Source organism: Tachypleus tridentatus, chromosome 6 (assembly GCF_004210375.1).
Source record: "Tachypleus tridentatus isolate NWPU-2018 chromosome 6, ASM421037v1, whole genome shotgun sequence".
In the NCBI taxonomy this organism is placed as follows: domain Eukaryota; kingdom Metazoa; phylum Arthropoda; class Merostomata; order Xiphosura; family Limulidae; genus Tachypleus; species Tachypleus tridentatus.
Genome location: NC_134830.1, coordinates 127,851,839 through 127,874,213, shown reverse-complemented (window position 1 = coordinate 127,874,213; position 22,375 = coordinate 127,851,839). Strand labels below are relative to the sequence as shown.

The window sequence follows — 22,375 nt, the reverse complement described above, 5'->3', positions numbered from 1 at the left end:
AGAAAGTGTACAGTAGACACTTATAATCAAAGTACGCTCACGATGTAAAGATGGGCGTCATAGATTGATTAGTCTCCAAAATGAAAAACATGGCTAGGTGGTTTAAGGCACTCGGCTCGTAATCCGAAGGTCGCGGACTAGAATCCCCGTCACACCAAACATGCTTGCCCTTTCAGCCGTTGGGACGTCATAATGTGCAGTCAATCCCACTATTCGTTGGTAGAAGAGTAGCCCAAGAGTCGGCGGTGGGTGGTGATGACTAGCTGCTTTCCCTCTAGTCTTACACTGTTAAATTAGGGACGACTAGCGCAGATAACCCTCGTGTAGCTTTGCTCGAAATTCAAAAATCAACCAAACAAACAAGTACTTCCGCTGTGAGAAAGAAAATATCAGAGAATATTAGTCAGTGGCCCCCTTCTGTCGAGTTAATAAATTAACTTTTATGCGTCTGCTTTTGAAAAAAATGATTTTTAGTTACGTTTCAGTCAACGTACAGCCACAACATTAACAAACTCATGTGAAAGTCTCACTGAACTAAATGCAATGGTCCAGTGCCAATGAATTTCCAGATACAGCAACCATATAGTAGTTAATTACATGTGGAGATACCTTTAAATATGTGGTTCTAATATCAGTGTCTGTAAAAATTGTATAAATATCACGATACAAATATGCAAATATCCTTAAATAAAGAGCTCTATGGTAAGTTACAGTTTGTATATGACGATATTAATACTCTGCTGAAACAACAAATGGATTGTTACAATTTGAAATATTATAATTGTGAAAAGTCCAAAACAAAAACATTGTTTTAAAATATGTTACTCTGTTTCACTACACTGTTAAAAATTACACATTTTATAAATAGTAATGCGATTTGGTATAAATATTATTGGTCATTTATAGAAAAGAACTGTATGTTTTACTAACCTAGAGAGTTTTAAAACTGTGGTACTTCTAGTATAGTTATTAGGGTATGGATGCAAAGCAGTGTTATAAGAAAATGAAAACTATTTGTTGGTTCTGTGTTGCTTCAGCCTTGAGGAACGGATTGAAAGATTGAATTACAAGTGACAGCTCGTTAGGAGTAGATTATGAGAGAAATATACTGTATGTTACTCATGAAAGGCTCGAAACAGACCACTGAACCAACAACATGGAGCAATAGTACGTTTACATATGAACCAAGCTTTTCCCTTAAGCTACGTGCTGATTTGAAAAGAATCTAGAAACTTTACCCCTTCATTCCCTACACATGTGATACTGAGAAAGTTACGTTTGAAAAAGAATAAACATTCTTGCACTTATTAACTTCTACATCTTGCTGAATATTGTCATTAATTCCACAAGTAATATATGTTAGATTTAGTACGGTTTATTCTGAATTTTGCACAGAGCTACACGAGATCTACCTGCGCTAAGCGTCCCTAATTTAGCAATGATAGACTAGAAAAAACAACTCTTGGGCTATTATTTTACTAACGAATAACGGGACTGACTAGCACATTGTTATGCCACCACAGCTGAAAGATAAAGCATGTTTGGTAAAGAGGATTCGAACCTACGATCCTCAAACTGCTAGACGAGTACCTTAACCACAGAGACATACCAGATCCTTTATATGTTAGAACCCTTTGAGCTACTTCAATTAGCTTTCATTTCAGCTGCAATACGGTCTAAGTGAGAAGTTGGTTATTACGTCACTGAATAGTTGCACCAACTCGTACTCAAGTGTTCTTCAAAAAGTGCTTTGAATGCGACATAAGAGAGTATATTGTGATGACACTTCTTCTACGGTATCATGAAACTCTTACTGTAATATTTATAAAATAAGGTGCTGTAAAGTACTGTTTGACTATAAAATTCTTTTGATGACTTACTTTATCAACTGATGTTCAAGTCTCTTTCAACAAAAGACTTGTAGAGTGTTAATGAACATATGATAGCATTTCAGTTGTTACATAATCTCATGACAAAGTCTTCTTGAATCCAGGCCTCCAACCAAGTGCCAGTAAACATGGAAAATGATATTCCTTCAGAAGTTATTTCAATCTATATGTCACATAAATCACGGCTCTAAATTAAATGTAACTAAGCATATCACTAAGCCATTCTTTTAGAATGTAATACAAGTCCTGTGTAAAGCTTTCTGTACAAACATCAATGGTCTTGATATGTATGTAATTTTTCTTCAACAAATGGTTCAAGGTAAGGTATTAGTAAAAACATGGACATGAGACGTTTTTAAATGTCATATCCTTTTGTGTGGAAGTCTTTGTAAGTTAAAAACTTTAATCAAGTGTCAGTATGCATTTATTCACAACATTCTCCAATGGTTTCGCAAACTTGTATTCAAATATCCTTATGTTTCTTTGAAGATTAGGTAGTTACATATGCAAACCTCTTTCAAAAATTGATTTACTTCCGTTAGAATGAGTTTGTTTTTTAAATTTTTCAATTGATACTTCAGCTATTGAACAAAGGTTTCTAAATACAGTGCCAGTGAAAGCAATGGGACATAACTCCCTTTACTGGTTATAGATTACATCAACTTTTGTGCACTTTTTTCTTGAATAGAAAACCATAAATTAAATTTTATTATACATATATAACCGTTACAATGAGTGCATAAAATCGTGTGCAACAGACGAGTGTTTTGTAAAATTTCTCATTGAAGTTGCCCCCCGCTAGTACAGCAGAATGTCTTCGGATTTACAACACAAAATCAGCGGTTCGATTCCCCTCGGTGGGCTCAGCAGATAGCCCGATGTGGCTTTGCTATAAGAAAACACAAACAAACTCATTGAAGTTTATTCAATGATTTGATACAATAGAAATGTAGATATTAAATAAAAATGGTTTCATAATTAGTGTAAGTGATTATATGACATAATAATAACGTTTGAACCATTAAATTAAATTAGCTTTAGAGCTAACCTCTTTAAATAAACAGCTTTAAGTCTGGTGTCAGTGAGAAATTCGTCATAACATTTCTTGAGTCGCATTAGAATAATTTGTGTTTAGATTACCAGTAATTACTAAATTTTAATTTAAAACATTTTTCCACGTCATTCTTTGAATGATAATATTATACAGGTCTCCTCCCTGAAATAATTAAATTACGCCCAGTGTCAAGATAACACCGACTAATGTGAAGTTTTCTTTTAATGTAATATTCACAGTTCACTCTCAATAACCATATGACCATTAACGTATTTCAATAGTTACATAAACTCGCATATACGTTACTTTGAACAATAGGCCTCTAAAGAACATATTAATGCATATAAGACAATTAAAATTCAAATACATGTTTCGTCATATTTCGTGTAAGCCTTTTGAAAGAAACGATATATACTTCGATGTTTCTCAGTTTAATGCCAATAAACATGCGGTCGCAACATTTCTTTATTAGTATCAACTTAACTGAAAAACTTATTCTTATTCCATTTTCAATAAGCATATGTAATCATACATTTTTAATGATTTATACTTTTTTTTTTGTAAAAGTCGTATCATAAAACAGTTCTAAGTCAAATGTTAGTCATATCATGCTCATTAAATGGTTCGTCAAAATGTGTAAATGTCTCTCTGAATTAAAGCTAGTAATTTGATTGGAAGTGGTTTGTGATTGAATTTGTTCGATGATGACGTTAATTGGTATGAGTATGCTTAACGATAGTTTAGTTTCAGTAAGTAATATAGCCTGTCATGGCCAGGTGGGTTAAGGCGTTCGACTCGTAATTTGAGGATTGCGGGTTCGAATCCCTGTCGCACCAAACATGCTCACCCTTTCAGCCGTGGGGGCGTTATAATGTGACAGTCAATCCCACTATTCGCTGGTAAAAGAGTAGCCCAAGAGTTGGCGGTGGGTGGTGATGACTAGCTGCCTTCCTTCTAGTCTTACACTGCTAAATTAGGGACGGCTAGCGTAGATAGCCATCGAGTAGCTTTGTGCGAAATTCAAAAACAAACAGTAAGTAAGTAATTTTTGGGATTTCCTTAACACAAAGATCACCTCACATCACATGTATCAACATGGGCAAATTTCTTTCAACTAATGTTTCGAAGTCCAGAATCAGTGAACATAAGGATAGAACAGTTATTCTTATATAATGTCAGTAAAACACGATCAGTAGCTTGTGTAAAATTACATCACAATATGATGGATAACAATACTTAGCAGACTTTCTGCTTCTGACCATGTAGTATGAGTGGAAACTTATAATAATATCCGAACTGCACTTCTTAGGCACTGCACGCTGCTGCAGACGAGACCTCTTGCATAATATCAGATGTCATCAGTAAAAGAAAGATTTATCCTGTTGTGATGTAATATTACACAAACTGTAAATAAATCGGAATCGGGATATAATATTTACTCAGTAGTTACCTCAATCTGTATGTTTTTTCTTCAATAAACAAATACCCTTAAAATAGTTTCAGTGAGCATATGAATGTAAAGTTAAATTATTAACCTAATTTATTAACAAGTATCATTAAACAAAGAGATCTAAGTACAGTGCTAATAAGCATTTAATTATTTCATTATTTCAATAGTTATATGAATTCATCTTCAAAGAACTTTTAGTTCAAAGTTCATGAGTGTACAGATATTAGTCCCATGATATTATTTGAATGGTTACATAAAGCCATATGAAAGATTTATGAATTATGTGTAGAGTTTCTAGGAGTTTGCCAATAATATTTTCTCAACAATCATATAGACTTGTGCGCATGGACGTTAAATTCCAATATCAAAAATAATAAAGGTATAACAACACTTCAACGATTAAATAAACTTTTGTTTTCATCTTTTTGAATAAAGATTCAAGGACCAGTGCTAAGGAACATTTCGTCTTCACATTCCTTGAATGCTGATAGCCATTCATGAAGATCTTTTTAATTAAACAAAGGCCCCTCATTCATTGCCATAAAGCATTGCCTGTGATTTTATCTCAATGTATATAATGTCTCATAAAAAAAAATGTTTGGGCCAAGCGAGAACTAATAGCCAGGCCATGAAGTGGTTTCATCTTATTGTCGCCCCAAACCTTGTGCTCTAAATTATGTTGCTGTGGTTGTGTTGAAAGAATAACGATCAATTTCCACTATTAAGCCTAACAAACTAAGCCCAAAAGTTGATGGTTGGATGGTGTTAATTAGTTGCCTTTAATTTAATCTATAACTTCAACGTTTAGTGTAGGTAGAGCAGTTAGCTTATGATTAGCTTTACGCAAAATCCATCAAACAAATAAACATTAAAAGTCTCTTATGAATAAAAGGGTTTTAACTTCAGTGTCAGAAAGCATATGATCATGAAATGATAATTGTAATGTGAGATTATGGGCATGTTCCTTTGGAAAACTTTAGTATCAATGAGTATATAAACATGACAATTTTTTACAGGTACACTTACAATTTTGAAGATATGCCTCTAATGTTTGTCTTAATAAGCATATAACCATGACAATATTTCAGTGCTTTCGCTACCTCCTGAGTAAACATTTTGGAAATAGCTGGTTTAAAGTCCTGTTACAGTAAATATGGGCATCTCAATCCTTAAAAAAAGTCGTATCATGTAATTTTAAAGTATCTTTGAATAAGAGTTTTAATTCCAAGTTCTTTGGGCTTTCATCAGTAATATCATTTATTGTTATATCAAATCGTATGTAGGTTTGCTTGAAAAAAAGGCTTCTACTCAAATTCCAGTAAGCAAGGAAGAGCTGTGAAGAATAGACACATTTATATCTTTTTTTGATGTAAAAAGGAGAGCTTATAAGAATATAATTTAACAAAGAAAAATGAAACAATAATATTTTGTTCGTTAGTGTAAGGTGGAAAACCTTTAGTTTACAATGTTAGTACATTTGTAATATACTGTAATAAATAAATCTTCTATGGGAAATATTTCGTCAGGACACATTGATTACAAGATTTGATGCGCTGCTCGATTTAATGAATCGACTTACCGCTAAATTAGGGACGGCTGGCGCAGATAACTCTCGTGTAGTTTTATGCAAAATTCAAATCAGCCTGTGCTTTGCCTACCACAGGTATCGGAACCTGATTTCTAATAGAATAGATCCGCAAATCTTCCTCTGAGCCATTGGGAGTCAAAAAGATGGAATAAATGCACCTACCATAACAGTCGGGCCTGGCATGGCCAAGCGTGTTAAGGCGTGCGACTCGTAATCCGAAGGTTGCGGGTGCGAATCCCCGTCGCACAAAACATGTTCGCCCCTTTTAGCTTTGGGGGCGTTATAATGTGACTATCAATCCCACTATGCGTTGGTGAAAGGGTAGCCCAAGAGTTGGTAGTGGGTGTTAATGACTAGCTACCTTCCCTCTAGTCTTAAACTGCTAAATTAGGGAAGGTTAGCGCAGATAGACCTCCAGTAGCTTTGCGCGAAATTCAAAATGAATAAAACCAATCATCGCTATATGCATGAAGACACTTGATATAAAAATTGTGCAGGTTTTCCACTAACGTTTATGTCATTATTAATGGTTATCATGACTACCAACTTCACTTTCATTAGATTTAGAGATATTTATTCAAGGATAGTTGACAGGCTGACGTAACCATTGGTTATAATTAAATACTCATTGAAACTGACCAGAGACTTTTTTTGTCGGAGACTTGCTCTGAAACGTTAAATAATTATTGTAGCAATGTAATGATGATATAATTATTGGTATTACAGTTAGTATTATTTCATTGAAGATGCACAAGTTATTCTATCCAGCGAAGGAATAGCATCAAATGTCATGAATTAAAGCCGTTAAAGGAGATATTCTTACGAGTTTGTATGAATACTGAAGAAATTCTAAGACCAAGTATTTGATGACACTGGGATTTTTACAGGTCTTGTACTTGATATTATGCAACAGTTGATCAATTAAAATGGCTGTATATTTAATGACCTTTGAGAAATCTAGAAAACCTCTACATGCATTTATGTATTATTTGAAAAAAAATATCATGATGAAATTCCAATAGTGGACATAAATCAGTTTGTTCAGAGAGGAGAGACTTGCACACCAGGTATACCATGTTAGTAGGTTTGGAACACTTTTATTAATGACACGTATTTAAAAGTTACTGTAACAACTGGGAAGTTCCTTTATTAACTTATTAATGTAACGCTTGGACTGACGGTTGTTTGTTTGTTTGTTTTGGAATTTCGCACAAAGCTACTCGATGGCTATCTGTGCTAGCCGTCCCTAATTTAGCAGTGTAAGACTAGAGGGAAGACAGCTAGTAATCACCACCCACCGCCAACTCTTGGGTTACTCTTTTACCAACGAATAGTGGGAATGATTGTCACATTATAACGCCCCCACGGCTGAAATGGCGAGCATGTTTGACGCGATGGGGATGCGAACCCGCGACCCTCAGATTACGAGTCGCACGCCTTAACACGCTTGGTCATGCCGGGCCTGGACTGATGAAAACTGAAACCGAGAGAAAACTGTACATAAATTATTATCAGATGTGTACTTGCAAGAAATAATATTCAAGCGAGGTGTATAGATAACGTATGAATAGAAATATTTTTATACTTTTAATGAATAAATTAATAGTGTCTGACGTGATTGTTTGCAAGCGTATGAATAGAAATCTTTGTAATACTTTTAATACATAAATTATTAGTGTCTGACGTGACTGTTTGCAAGCAAGTTCATGTATGTGATAAAAACGTTGAGTTTACTGTGAATATACGTTTACACTGATTACATTATTCAGTAGAAAGTGATGCCAATGTAGCAGACTATTGTATTTTCTTTTGAGAAACTAAGTTACTTTGTAAGGGAAGACTTCCTGTTTGACGGCAACTCTCTGAAAACAGTACTCTACTGTAATTATGTTATGAAAAAAGGAAAAAAAAATACATACTTTCATTGTAGAGTATACACTTTCACTCTTAAGTGAAACTATTATAGAACTCTGCATATAGTATTTCAGCTAATTAAATATTTATTTTCAGTTGTTCTAAATTTATCACGAATACGAATAATTGGATAGAAAAGAAGTTAAAATAGAATACCGGATATGGTTAATTGATATGAGCTACTATCAAAGGAAAAGATAAAACACTGAGTTTCGCTCCAGTTGAGCCAATACTGCTGAAACGAGATTATTTTAAAGCTTGTATGTCTGAAGTATTCAAAGATAATGAGTGTCAAAGATAATATTTTACCAATAAATATTATTTTATACCATTAACATTGACAAGAAAATGTTAAATAATGTAAAATTAATTAATTCGGTGAAATTAATTAAGTAACTTCAATATATCTACATGTATAAGTATTAGTGTCACGTGGATAATTACCCAGTCAAGAATGTTTTGGTGAATAAATATTCGTAATATAGTTACTGAAAAGACAGATTCACTTTTATAAAATATGTCAGTCACTTTCTGTAGTCCATCTTTATACAAATCAGGTATGACATTTTGTTTTAGGCAGCATTGCTCTATGCTTAAAATCAGAGTGTTGACAAGACCCTCAGGTATCCTTGACCACTTCTCTGAAATAAAAGTTTCTTGATGTCCGGAGTCACTTGACTCAATGCAAAAGCATCTAAAACATATTGTTGAAATTGAAGTCCATTGAGCACTCAGGCCAATCAATTTGTATATCATTTTCTCCTTTACGTAATATATCGATCAGTTAAATACACTTAAAAAGTATATTTTCATCTAGTAAGCTTAAATCAGAGCCAATTTAACCAGATATAGCAGCACAAAGACTCATAAAACGAGCTATCTCAAATAAATAATAGAAATATAACTCTTTGAGACAACTATGAAGTTAATTGAATGTTACAAAATGACTTTTCATGTTCAATTTAGTGTCTTTTTACTGCATAAGTGAGTTATTTGGCATTAACACGTTTTATTTCGCAGTCTTTGAGCAATGCTATTCCACCAGAATAGAGTTATGGACAAAGCATTTTGCCACAGCTCTCTCTGCAGAAGTAAATTTGTATAACGAGATTATTAAATCATTATCTGCTAATGAAAGAATATTTGCATGTTCTCTTTAAAATCAGACAGTTTTATGTACTTTTGTTCAAGACATCTAATTATTTTAACTTCTAGTTTTATGGATTGTTGATGTTACATCTAATTTTTTATACTTTTTTTTTGTTCTAGCTCCTTCTTGTATTAATTTTCCATATGATGTATTTGCTTTAATGACTGTTAAACGTAACACCATAATTATGATCATGTCCAAGGACCGATGGTAAATGTTGATATTTTTCTTTAGATGCTTAAGATAAATTTTGTAGAATTTTGAAACGTTTATCTGTAGCTCCTTTACATAAAGAAACGATTGTTTCTGTTTGAGATCACGTGGATGATGATCAAATTCATTAAATAAACCAAGAATAGATTATTGGAAATATTTTACAGCTGTGGTTTTGACTCATCTTAGCTACAATATAACAAATATGGCGACGGGTCACGGGTCAAAGGCCATGTCACCTCGTTTGTTTACATGTATTCAAATTTTATTGAGCTACTATTTTATAAATTTACGTCAATAACTTTAGTATCAAATTGTAAACTATAATAAAAATTTTGGTATTATACATTAGTTAATTTTTAGTTTAAAAGTAAATATTGAGGGACACGCCTAAATATTGAGTTTTGTGAATCACGTAGTACATTGAATACAGCACTAGTTTAAATTAGATGTTTGTGAAATCAAAATACTAAGTCTGAAGTTTTGTACAAGTTGGGATGTCAAATTAACAATACTGACAAGCCAGAATATAAAATAAGAACCTCACATCTTTTCATTTTACTGAGATATGACTTATGTACTGATCAAACACAATTTTAGAAAACAGTCCCTTATATACACTTACTTCATTATATGACATGTGAATAACCAATCAAAAGCTCAGAATGTTCCCTTAGTAACTTTTTCACTTAAAGTGCCAGGAAGCCATCAGTTTATTTCAAACCTAAATTTCAAACGGGTAGTTTGTGTCTTTTATATGCTCAACATTTTATATTTAATAAGACCTAAGTACAGCTTAGTTATTAAGTTTAATACATTGTATTGGAATTCCATGGTATTGATATAATAATTTGTTATTTTTGGATATTCAATTGTGTATGTGAAACCTATAAAAATATTTCGTTTCATATCCTCCACGTGTGAAATTTCAAAAAGCTTAGCAACCTACTTCAAGCAGCGACCGAGTACAAAGGTTGTTGTTAGAAGAGATAATTATTTGCTTTACTTCTTTATTTACTGTTCTATATTTTAAGGAAAATAAGTTTAATAGCTTGAGTTTAACTTGTAATAATCTACATTCACATATTATGTATAACAATCGAAATGTGACTATATATTATCAAATACTCGTCTACTCAAACACAGCCAATACATGGCCACTTTGTAAAGACTAAAGATCAGTTTTACGTTGTTGGTTTGAGTAACATGAATGCACTTGCGCCGCGTCAGTGCAGCTTCTATAATGTTAACCACGCACGACTAGAGGGTCAATATAAGAATTATATGTAACGATATGAGACCTGAGCAATTTAGACTAAACATTTGTATTTTGTACTAAAATCTGTAGTCAGTTTAGAATGAAAAAAATGTTTATTTCCTCATTTTCTATGGTTTGTTTTAAACTAAGCACAAAGCTACACAAAGGACTATCTGTGCTCTGCCCACTACAAGTATCCAAACCCGATTTTTAGTGTGTAAGTCCGCAGACATACCACTGTGCCAGTGGGGGACTGTTTTCTATGGAGGTTACGAAGTAGTCAAAGGTAGAGAAAATAACAGACAAAATGTAAAGTTTTAATGAAAACAAACTTTAAAATGTATTCAGGAGGTTTTAGAGATTACACAAATAATATTTGAGATTCTGGGGATGAAGAATAGTTAGTTTTAATCATAACATGAAAATCACTTCGCATTTAGACTAGTAACAAAACAGACTCGATATTTTCTTGACGAAAATAAACCCATTTGAAATAAAAATGTATCTCAGAACGGCTGGTATGGGTATTAACACTTTTAAAATAAAGCAGAGAACCTGAAGATGGCCTAGGAAGGTCGAAACGTTGTTCTGTCCTTTATTAGTAAAATTGTTAATACCCATACCAGCCGTTCTTAGACTCGATATTTTCCCAAACAAATCTTTAGCAAAAATACTTCATAAACAAATCTGATTTTTTTGTGTACAAAAGACTTGCAATTTTTATTAAACGTCTTACAACGTTTGTGAAGTTTCACACATTGCATCAAAACGTTACGGTATAAATACTTAACATGTGCAAACAAACCCATGTTTATTATATCGAGCCATTCGCGAAAGGATAATATAGTTAAACGATCATTTCCGTTTTAGATCACTTGAATGATCATCAAATTCATTACAATAAACTGAAGAGGTGATTGAAAATATTTTACATCAGTGATTCTGATTTATATTAGTTGTAAAAATTCTGTTTACCCTATTTGTTTTTGCTTTTTTTTCTGTTGTTGTTGTTTTGTATTTACTATTAGATTCATCTTGAGACAAGTACCCAGTCTGAGTAATTAAAAAGATGGATTATTGAGTTTTGGAGATTCCAAGAACTGATATTTTTATGCTGTAACTATTTCTTATTTTACCACCACACTATCATGTTTTACTTTCCAAAAACAATCTATAAAACAGTTTACAATCCAAAAATAAACCAACTGAAATCTTAGTACGAAACAATGGTATGTTGCAGGAAAGTTTAGAGAAAAGTATTAATAATTCTCAATAGTTAATTTTTCTACAAGTCAGTATTTTATGTTTTAACTTATAATAATCTATGCTCTTCTTTAGCTTCACTCAGTGTGGAACATAATACTGTGCCTAAGACACCATCAGATACACGATCAACACTTTGTCAGCTACAAAATGTTCAAGGTAAGACTAACTACTATCATAGTAGGGATTCATACTCATAATGTATTGAGGTGAGCATATTCTAGTTTTTAGCATATCGGGCTGCATATTGAAGGATTTGTGGTTTGAAAAATGATATCGTTTAACATACCTCGTACTTTTAGATTTTGGCACATTATAAAAGTTACAGTTAATCTCTTATTTGATTCAAATAGCTCTTGTAGTAGTGAGTATTGCTTGCTAATTGCTTTCGCTGTGATATGAAATTGAAACCATAAGACTTCTTTTTTTTTTGAGTGTTAAAGGCCTCTGACCTGTTCAACCAGGGTTTTTTAGTAACAATTTAGTGTGCCTGTAAGTATGTGGAAGTGAAATGAGACAAATGGTACAAAGGAATATCAGATGTAAAACTGTATTAAAAATAACAAGAGAACCCTTCAAAAATTTAATACAAATATAGAACCAACACAATAATTAATAAACGAAATAATAATTCAGTATAAACGTATCAAAACAGAGAGATTTGTTCTTAACATGAAAAATAAAATACTTAATGCTTAAAATAACTGGTCGGAACTTTTCTTCAAAACACCGCTAGTAAAGTATGTCACCATCTGGTACATTCATTTACCTTTGTTATATGTAAAAACTTTAAACTTCAGTCCCAAGTAGCACTATTCAACTTTATCAATAGTTCATCATTTAAATTTTTCTGTAACGTAGATATTCGAAAATTTGACCGAAGAGTTTAAACACGTCCCTCCCAGATCGTACTGTGTGACAGGAGTATACACGAATTACTATCTTAACATATGGCATACACAAATAATTTCTGGGTACCGTTGACTGTAATGGCTTCACCGACACATTTTGTGACAGTTTTAAATTTGGATACAAAATTCATCATCATATATGTAAGTTGGTTTTAGAGCACTGACTTAGTAATGGAAAACGAAACAATGAAGTTAATACTAAATAAGTATTTGTGAACCATAGCACTATTATAACAGCTAACCAAGACTGGCGAATCTTCTTTCTGGTCCAGTGCACAGGCCTACAACAAGCATCATTCAACAGTACCTTCCTCTTCTTAACAGCCAATTTTTCACCTTTAATACCAAGCTGGCTTCTCGGAAATAAACACCAAATGACATAATTTTCTAATTTCTATCATCAAATGAAAGTAACATCACAAAAGTTCAAATGTAGAACAATACTTACGTATCATAATCGTGTTAAATCAAGTTATTGTTTACATTTGATAAGTCACATTATCATTGTGTATGATATTTTCTGGATTCTTGCATGTTTCTCCTTTGTGGCACATAATTCATTACATAAATAAACTTCCACATCAAGTCCTTTTGCGAAAAATGTCTTTCATATAACAAAAAACCATTTAAAAATCGAATAATTTTAACATCTAGTTTTATGGATTGCCGCTAAGAGAGAAGTGGAGAAAGTCGTCGTTTTTACAAATTATCATGTTTCAACCAAACCAGTCATGACTCACGACGTCCTTTCTTTCACTTCTTACCCGATATTTTAACAATAACAACCACTATTTCATCACGTTAGTGGTGCAGTAACTAAATCAGAAAATTTGAAAGGCTGGCCTACACAAATGTACATCAATTTATGCGCTGATGCCCACAAAACTTCCATTATATTTCCGTAGTGCTTAGTGGTGTATGAAAGACACATCAATGCTAGAAATAAACAATCTTATAACAACTTTTTTAAAGATGATTAATTATCATTGTGTATCAGTACAGTAAAAGTAGAAATATGAAAACTTACTACAATCCATTCATAACACGTTTTGACATATTTTTATACGCACGGATATTTCATAACAACAAACAACTACTTTAGGTTGCGTTTTTATGACTATGAGTTTCAAACTTAGAAATTTGCAGTACATTTAAACTCTTTTATTCCCACTTTATTTTTTCTGCATGTCATCCACAGATTATACCCATTAGTAAGCTAAACAGTAGAATTATTGTTTACTTCCCAAGGTAGTCACATTTATCCTGCTGCTTTTATAGCCAACACTGACCCTCATTGTGACGAAACAGTCGAAGTCGTTTTCTCAGTACAGGTTATAAATTTATTTTAAAGTGAATTGTCAACTATAGACAATATCTCAATTTCACATTATTGCATTAAATAAATCATATTCCATATTCCACAGTATAACAAATAGGATTTTTGTAAGAGTTTAGACCGCATCCTCCGTGATGCTGTGGGACTAACAAGTTACTGATATGGACCACTGGCCTTACAAAGCTTACTGAGTGAAGGAAAAGGAAATTCTGACTAGTACCTAAGCGTCAGGTTATTATTAATTATTTTATCTGTCAAAAACTCAGTTTAAAAGATGTGACTAGAGTTGTATCTCTAAAGACAAAATATGCGCTATTGACAAAATCGGTTACCAGTTGTTTTTTATTAAATACATTTCTCCGATAATATTGCCGTTCGACCGTATGCAAGTATATACTACACTGAGCATGCAACTGGAACTGGATGTTTTAAAGTTTGTATCAAACAAAATCATTATCTACAAACGGTCGAAATAGAATAGAATGAAAAGGGGCATTATGAATTATGTACAGGGTGGCCCGTAAGTCCCTACCCATCCATATATCTGTGTATCTGTGTGCTGTCCCTCATTCTCGCTACATAATAAGTACCCACGTACTTGTCGTGCCCTCTTCAAGTGTAAATAGGCTTAAATCGGCCATATTTCTCTGAAAAAAGAAACAAATTTATAATACATGCGTAATTGAATATAACACAATAACATATGGATGGGTAGGGACTTAGGGCCACCCCGTACAATCATGTCAAATAATCAAACATTTTCAAACTACTGTGAGAACATGGAAAAGCTAACTTGAGGATCACTGTTCATTAGGTTGAATTGGATGAGAGGCTGGTATCTACAGGCTCGATCCTCTCACGTACCACCCCAATCAGGTCAACATTCCTAAAATTTGAAAAGAATCGGCCAACTGCAAAACACTGATTACTTGTTGCTAAAGTAATGTAATTGACAGATTAGGCTCAGATCAAAGAAATGATAATTTATATTATGTTCATGGTTGTTATATCACGGTATTTCAGATGTATAATTAATTTTTAAATGGGAACAATCAAGGGAGTGTAGATCATGACCCCACTTACACACACGATTACAAACATTTCATGTTTTAAAAAAAAAGCTCCTGCACACAAAATGTCGTTCAAATGGAATATTATTATTCAGATTTCACATAAACTCATCATATAAAAAACATATGACCATTAACTTACTGGAAGTAAATCTCGATTTTGCAATCTAAGTAATCACCAGAAATGAACGGTGCATACCTTTTAGTCAAAGTGTTTTTCAATTGGACAAACACGTATTATATTTTCAATTATTTGATGTGTAAATAAGCAACATATGGTTTACTAATGTATCTTATTAATAATATTTTATGGATATATTAAGATTGCGCCTTTCATTTCTTGCAGATCCTTACCACCACTACAGTGCGGTACTGAAGAGATTGACTCTTTGCGGTAAGGCATGTGGCATCACTTTTGGTTTGTGATAGCGTGTCTTTTAAATGTCTATGGCACAATTCGTTTAAAGTGACTTAGTCACCGTAATATGTTAGTCATTAAAGCATATTAGCGTATAGCTTTTAGGAAATAATTCATCAAATAATTTAGTTTATTTATAACAAGTTTTGGTTCAGACATAAACTTTTATTATATAGTATCACTGCAAATAGTTATCTATTTTATCCAAATTTTCGCCACTACAACTAGTGATATGTCACATCCAACTTACCTCCTCATAAGTAGAGATATTAGTAATTCATATTATCTCTTTACAATAAGATTTGTTTCATCTAAAGTACTTTATTATAAATAATGATTTATTTCATCCAAAATATCTCCTTAAAGTTAGACATGTGTTCCATTGGAGTTGTATCTTCATAACCACTGATTTTTTATGCAGATTTGCTACTTTCAACTACTAATATATTTTGTCGAAACTCCTTCCAAATAGAATAAAATTTTATTCAAAATATATTATAATAACTAGTGATATGTTCCATCTAAACTGTCTCTTTCAAACAGAAGATCTGGCCCAGCGTGGCCAGATGGTTAGGACTCTCGACGAGTAACCTAAGGGTCGCGAATTCAAATCCCCGTCAAAACAAGCATGCTCGATCTTTCACCCGTAATGTGATGAACAATACCACTATTCGTTGGTAAAAAGTAGCCCAAGAATTGCCGGTGGGTGACGATGTATAGCTGCCTTCTATCTAATCTTTCATTATTAAATTAGGGATGGCTATTAAAGATAGCTCCTGTGTATCTTTGCGCGAAATTAAAAACAACAACAACAAACATTAGATAAATTTCATTAAATCTTTCTCCTTACAAAAAGTGAAATGTTTCTTCCAAACTACACTCATGTAACTAGTAACTTGTTTCATTCACATTGTGTCCTTACAACAAGATTTTTTCATCCAAATTGTTTCCTTAGAACCATGAAATTAATTCATTCAAATTATCTCACTAAGCTAGTGATTTCGATCATCTAGTTCTATTTTTACAAGAAGTTATTTTTTTCCTCCAAGATATGCCAATGCACACAGTGATTTATTTCCTCCAAATTTTCATTTTATAAGTACAGAATTTATACATCAAAACTGTTTCATGAGAACCAGGTGTGTGTTTCATCCACTTGTATCATCACAGCTAGTGAATTATTTCATCCCAATTGCTCTTTACAACTAAATATGCGTTTCGTTCAAACTCCTTCCGCTCAGTAAGTTGTTTCGTCCAAACATCTTCCAACAAAAGGTTAGTTTCTTCCAAGTTATATCCTTTCAATTACGGATTTTGAAACATCCCGGATATATTCTTATAACTCCGTATTTGTTTCATCCAAACTGTTTCTAAAAACTAAAAAATGTTTGATCCTAATTATTGTATTACAAATAAATACGCGTTTCATCCTTACTGTATCTATACATTTTGTGATTTGCTTCATCCATATTTTTACTTAAAACTAGTTTCACGTTTCTTTCAAACTTGTTCTAATTATAATTTGTTTTCTCTAAGTTATATCCTTACAACTAGATATTTATTTCATTTAAACTTTCTTTACGACTACAGATTCGTTTCATTCACATAAGTTGCATGCTTACAACTATAGTAGTTTATCATGCCAAGTGTCTAGTGACAGCTGCTGATTTATTTCATCTCAATTATTTCCTTGCAACTAGTGGTTTGTTTTATCCTTATTCTCTTCTAAGAATTAGAAATTTGTTTCATCCAAACTTTCACCTTAGAACTAGAGATTTGTTTTCTAAAAACTGTTTTGTTGCAACTTCCAAATGTTTCATCTTTTGAACAAGTGCTTTTGAAATTCAGGTTATCTCCTAACTCATATAAAAGTTTTTGATGCAAACTTCTTATAACTAGAGATTCGTTTTATCGAAATTGTCTACTTACGTTTCATCCAGAACGTTTCCATACAACAATAGCATTGATTCATACAAAGATTTTCTCGTGTAAACTGTTTTTATTATTTTTTTGCATACAAACTGTCTCTTTTAGAAACTTAGGGAAATCATTCAACTAAACTGTCTATCGCTATGTATTATACTTTATTTCAGACGATCCTCCAATTTATTATGCTACTTATTACGATTTCCAACAGTCTAAAACTGAGGTAAACTGTAATTTGGATTTAAAAGTTAAATAAATGTAGATATGTATACAATTTATGTTATTTACCAACAAGATTAATACACACAGTTCTCTCTTTTAACGCAAATATATTTTAATATATAAACAATAATACAGTTTATAATAGCGGTTACTACAAATAGTTACTAAAAATAATGATTTACATACAGAAGTTTCACAAACTTACAAACAGTGTTTTGTCTTCTATCTGGTTTGGAATTGAATGTTTTATAGACAATTCACGACGAGCAAGTTAATTCCAAGTTGATAAAGGTACCACAAAACTTGCTTGCTATTTGTTGATCACAGCTTGCTAGAAGTTATACAATGTCTAGAAGTTATACACTAATTTTTGAAGTTAATCTGCTGAAGTTATAAGACTTGTAATGTTCGACATTTATAAACGTCCCTGCTCAAATATCTGCAGTTTCCCTACTAATAGGCATGAATCGCAGGAATAGTTTTCGAGATTTATAGTATACCAACTATAACTAACCAAATATGCATACTGTCTCTTGGCGCGTCGGTTTACAAACATTAGACGAGGTCCTAGAAATTTTAGTTGGCTATAATACTAACAGACACTGGTATTTACATACACACATAGTACATTGTCGATTCTTACATTCGAGAATATTTTACAACTTTTACAATAGGCGGGAATTTTGCAATACCGATTTAACAATATAAGTTACATGCATTTCCAAATATATGTTTAATGAAACAAACATCGTTATTAAAATAAATATATAATAATAAATCCGTCACACTTTTTACAGCTTGTTATGTGTTCCATCCCAGCTGTATACTTATACCTAGTTTTTTGTTTCGTTTAAACTTTCTTTTCACAAAATGAGATTTTTCATCCAAGCTATATCCTTAGAATAAGCAGTTCGTTTCATTTGAACTGAATCTTCACATCTAGTGTTTTCTTTCTTCCAAGGTATATATATATTCACAAGTACCGATTTGTATTCTCAAGACGGCTGGTATGGGTATTAACATTTCAACTAAAATAAAGTACTGAATAATGTTTCGACATTCTCAGATCATCTTCAGGTTGAAGAACAAAGAACTCGAAAGGTTGAAACATTGTTCTGTACTTTATTTTAATTAAAATTGTAATACCCATACCATAAAGTTTTAATACCGATTTGTTTCATTCAGATTGTCTTCTTGCAACTAGTTATTTTATATATCAATTTACTTCTTAAAGTAGTGACGTTTTTGTCCAAACTGTATCCTTTTGAACGATTGAATTGTTTGTTTGTTTTTCAACATTTATCCTTACAATAATTGCTTTGTTTTGTTAAAACTATATTGTTAAAATTATAGTTTTATTTCTTACAGATTATATATGTCCAAGTCGTGATATGTTTTATCAAAATTGTCTCCTTACAAGTGGAGAATATTTTCATCCTGTCTATATACGTCCAAATAGTTATTTGTTGTACTAAAAGTGTCTGCTTACAATTATGGAATTGTTTTGTCTAAACTGTCTGTGTAAAGTTGTGGTATGTTTCATTCAAGTAATCTTCATACAGTTAGTGATTTATTCATATATACTGGTTCTTCACAAGAAAACTACTTCATCAAACACGTGTCCTTAAAACCTAGAGAACCGTTTCATCAAAACTGCCTTTTCACAAACTGTCACTGGTGATATTAAACTTTCTTCTTGAAAGTAATGATTTGTTTATATAAGACGTTTTCTTTTCAACTAGTAAAGTCTTTAAATTAACGTTTCTTATCCAAGTTGATTACTTGTTTCATCAAAATTGTTTTCTTATAATTAGTAATTTAGTTCTCATCCAAGTCGTCTCCTTAAAATTAACGATTTGTTTCTCATCAAAACCGTCTTTTTACAATTGAGTTTTTCAATTAAACTTCCTTATTGCAATAGAGATTTATTTAATTGCAATTACGTTTGTAAGAGTAATGATTTACCTCAGCTAAACTTCCTTCTTATCAATTACTCTCTGTCCTTACAGGTATTAAACTACCTTACTGAAACTATATTCTCACACTTAGTGAATTTTTATAACTAGTGTGTTGTTTCAACTAAACTCTCTTTTTGCAGCAAATTCTCTTTTTCAATAACAATTGTCCAAGCATGGCCTTTTACATGCTACAACTCTTAAAAATGACTTGACTCAAATAAAGTGACTTCTTACAACCAGGCTGAAATAAACTCTATTCTTACAGCTAGTGATTTGTTTAAACTGAACAAATTTAATTACAGTTTGTGAAATGTCTCAGTGAAAACGTTTTAATACAGTTAGTGAGTAGTTTCAATTAAATATACATATTTTTCATACAACTAGTGAGTTGTCTAACTAGAATATTGTTTCTCACAAATAGTAAGTTGTTTTAACTAGGAATGTTTGGCCTGCAGCCAGCGAGATGTCCCAACTAAAAATTAGTTATTAGTTATCAAGTTATATATTTAAACACATGAACCTAGTAATTTGACTGAACTCAACATGTTTTCCAGTAAGCTGATATAATACGTTTTCTTATATGATTTTTTATTACGCTTCTGGAACTAATTCCAACCACGCCTGATTCAAATCGTGACTAACAGTTTTCTTTTGGGCATTTGGTTGAAATAAAATATAATATTATCAGCTCTCTTTGAAATACATCTTAAAATTTATTTTTCAGCCATCTCTAATAATTTTCCTCAAATATAGCAATTCGTATTTTCTGTTTCAGAAAAGTTAACAGAGTTTTAATACGTATCACGTGGCATTTTGATTCAGTTACTGTTCTTTCAACCTTATAACAGTTTTAATGTTGTAAGATAATTATCCTGAAAATAATTTTCCCACTTCACAATATGATTAATTATACTGAAATACAGTGATTATTTTTCTCTTTTCAACTTCTGAAATTTTCAACGTCATGAAATAATTATCCTGAAACCGTTTTACAAATTTGGGTAGTAATTATAAGACAATCAAGTCATTATCTTTAAATTACTATTTTGCAAATTACGAATTAGTTCAACTTAAACCTGATTCATACATTGTAACTTAGCTTTTATTCCCTTTCACTTTGTGAACAAGTTTCAATCATGTCAAACACTTATCTTGAAAATTATTTATTCTTTTTGCGATTTAAGAGCTTGTTCCAGTTAAACCTTACACTTTTAATTGAACTTGATTTTCTTTGTAGCTGGTGGACAGATACAACTGTGGCAATTTCTTCTGGAACTCTTGTCTGATCGCAATAATGCCAACTGTATTGCATGGGAGGGGACCAACGGAGAGTTCAGACTCACAGATCCCGACGAAGTAGCTCGTCGCTGGGGTGAGCGCAAGTCAAAACCTAATATGAATTATGATAAACTTAGCCGTGCCCTTCGGTACTATTATGGCAAGAATATTGTGACAAAGGTACATGGTAAACGTTATGCATACAAGTTCGACTTTGAGGGACTGTGTGAAGCGGTCAAACCTAGCACCACAGCAAGTCCAAGGTATAATAATCAAATAAATATACCCATGTCTACCTCTAGCAGTGAAAGCAACACATTATACTTTACAGAAAAGGAATGTAGTGCAGATCTTCCATCTCCGACAGACACTTCTAATCCATCATCTGGGATGTACTGGAACAACTTAGTTCCATCGTTATATTCGACTATGGTGGACACAAATACTTCTGGAACGTACTATGTGTCTCCACATGGGTCTCACGTTTCTCCTTATACATTCTATTCATAATTTCTATGTTTCAGATTCCGCCTACTTTATCAGAAACATTTAAAATATCTACCTATTTTAATATTCGTTATCTGTGAAAATATCATTTAAAACTTATGTTTCAAAAAACTAAATATCTACCATTCTTCATTGTTTGAGCTGTTAATAAATTCATACAGTTTAGAATTTTGAACTGACTTGTTCTTACAAAATTATAAATCAAAACAATCTGACATTTTACAATATGTTTGGGAAATCTATAATGATCTTAAGTATAACAGCATTTATAGTTCAAAATGGCTTTCTACCTTAAATATGATTTATTAAAAATGAATACATATATAAATACAAAATTAAAGAGAAAATGTTGAAGTTCTTTGTATAGAAGATTTCTATAGATACATGCACTGAAATAGAACAAGAAATATTTTAATTAGTTCCAACTTCATATACAAAATAACAGAGGAATACACAAAATCAAACATGGTTTGGTTGGTCCTACTTAAGTATGTTACCAAAGCAAATAGTGAAATATTTGAATCAGATGTAGTGAAGATCGATAAAAATAGAAAATGCGCTACAAACTAGTGGAGCTGTGTATACATATCTATGCAAAGAATAAAACTTCTGAAACATGTATAACACAGTTGCTTATAGATAAATATAAACGCCAGAATAAATAGATAAACTTTTGATTCAATGATACTGTTGTTATGTATAAAATTATGCATGAGTTGTCTCCACCTTAGGTACATATTACGGGATATTACGTATTAAAAGTTATTCCGGACATGTCTCCGATTTATTATGTAACATGCGTTACGTACAACAATTTCAAATAACCAGAAATTTAATATGAACTTAGTAGTTGATTAAATGTTAATATGTACTAAATTTATGTTATTTGTCAACAAGATTGATACACACAATTTCCTTTTTAACGCATATATTTTAATATACAAACATAAAAACAATACAATTTATAATA

At 32.1% G+C, this 22,375-nt stretch overlaps 1 protein-coding gene and 1 long non-coding RNA gene across 2 annotated transcripts in view; one reads left to right on the top strand and one right to left on the bottom strand.

Moving 5' to 3' along the window:
* The window catches only part of LOC143253624 (uncharacterized), a 32,807-nt gene extending 21,753 nt beyond the window's left edge, over positions 1-11,054 (bottom strand). Inside the window, exon 1 of the long non-coding RNA XR_013029740.1 lies at positions 42-11,054. This is a non-coding gene — a long non-coding RNA (uncharacterized LOC143253624). The remainder of the gene's footprint in view (positions 1-41) is intronic.
* LOC143253622 (transcriptional regulator Erg-like) overlaps positions 1-21,580 on the top strand; it is a 32,924-nt gene extending 11,344 nt beyond the window's left edge. Inside the window, exons 2-4 of the mRNA XM_076507763.1 lie at positions 11,855-11,938; positions 15,443-15,490; positions 20,858-21,580. Coding sequence (XP_076363878.1) covers positions 11,855-11,938; positions 15,443-15,490; positions 20,858-21,408 — 683 coding nt within the window. The 3' untranslated portion in view covers positions 21,409-21,580. The remainder of the gene's footprint in view (positions 1-11,854; positions 11,939-15,442; positions 15,491-20,857) is intronic.
* The last annotated feature ends 795 nt before the right edge of the window (positions 21,581-22,375 follow it).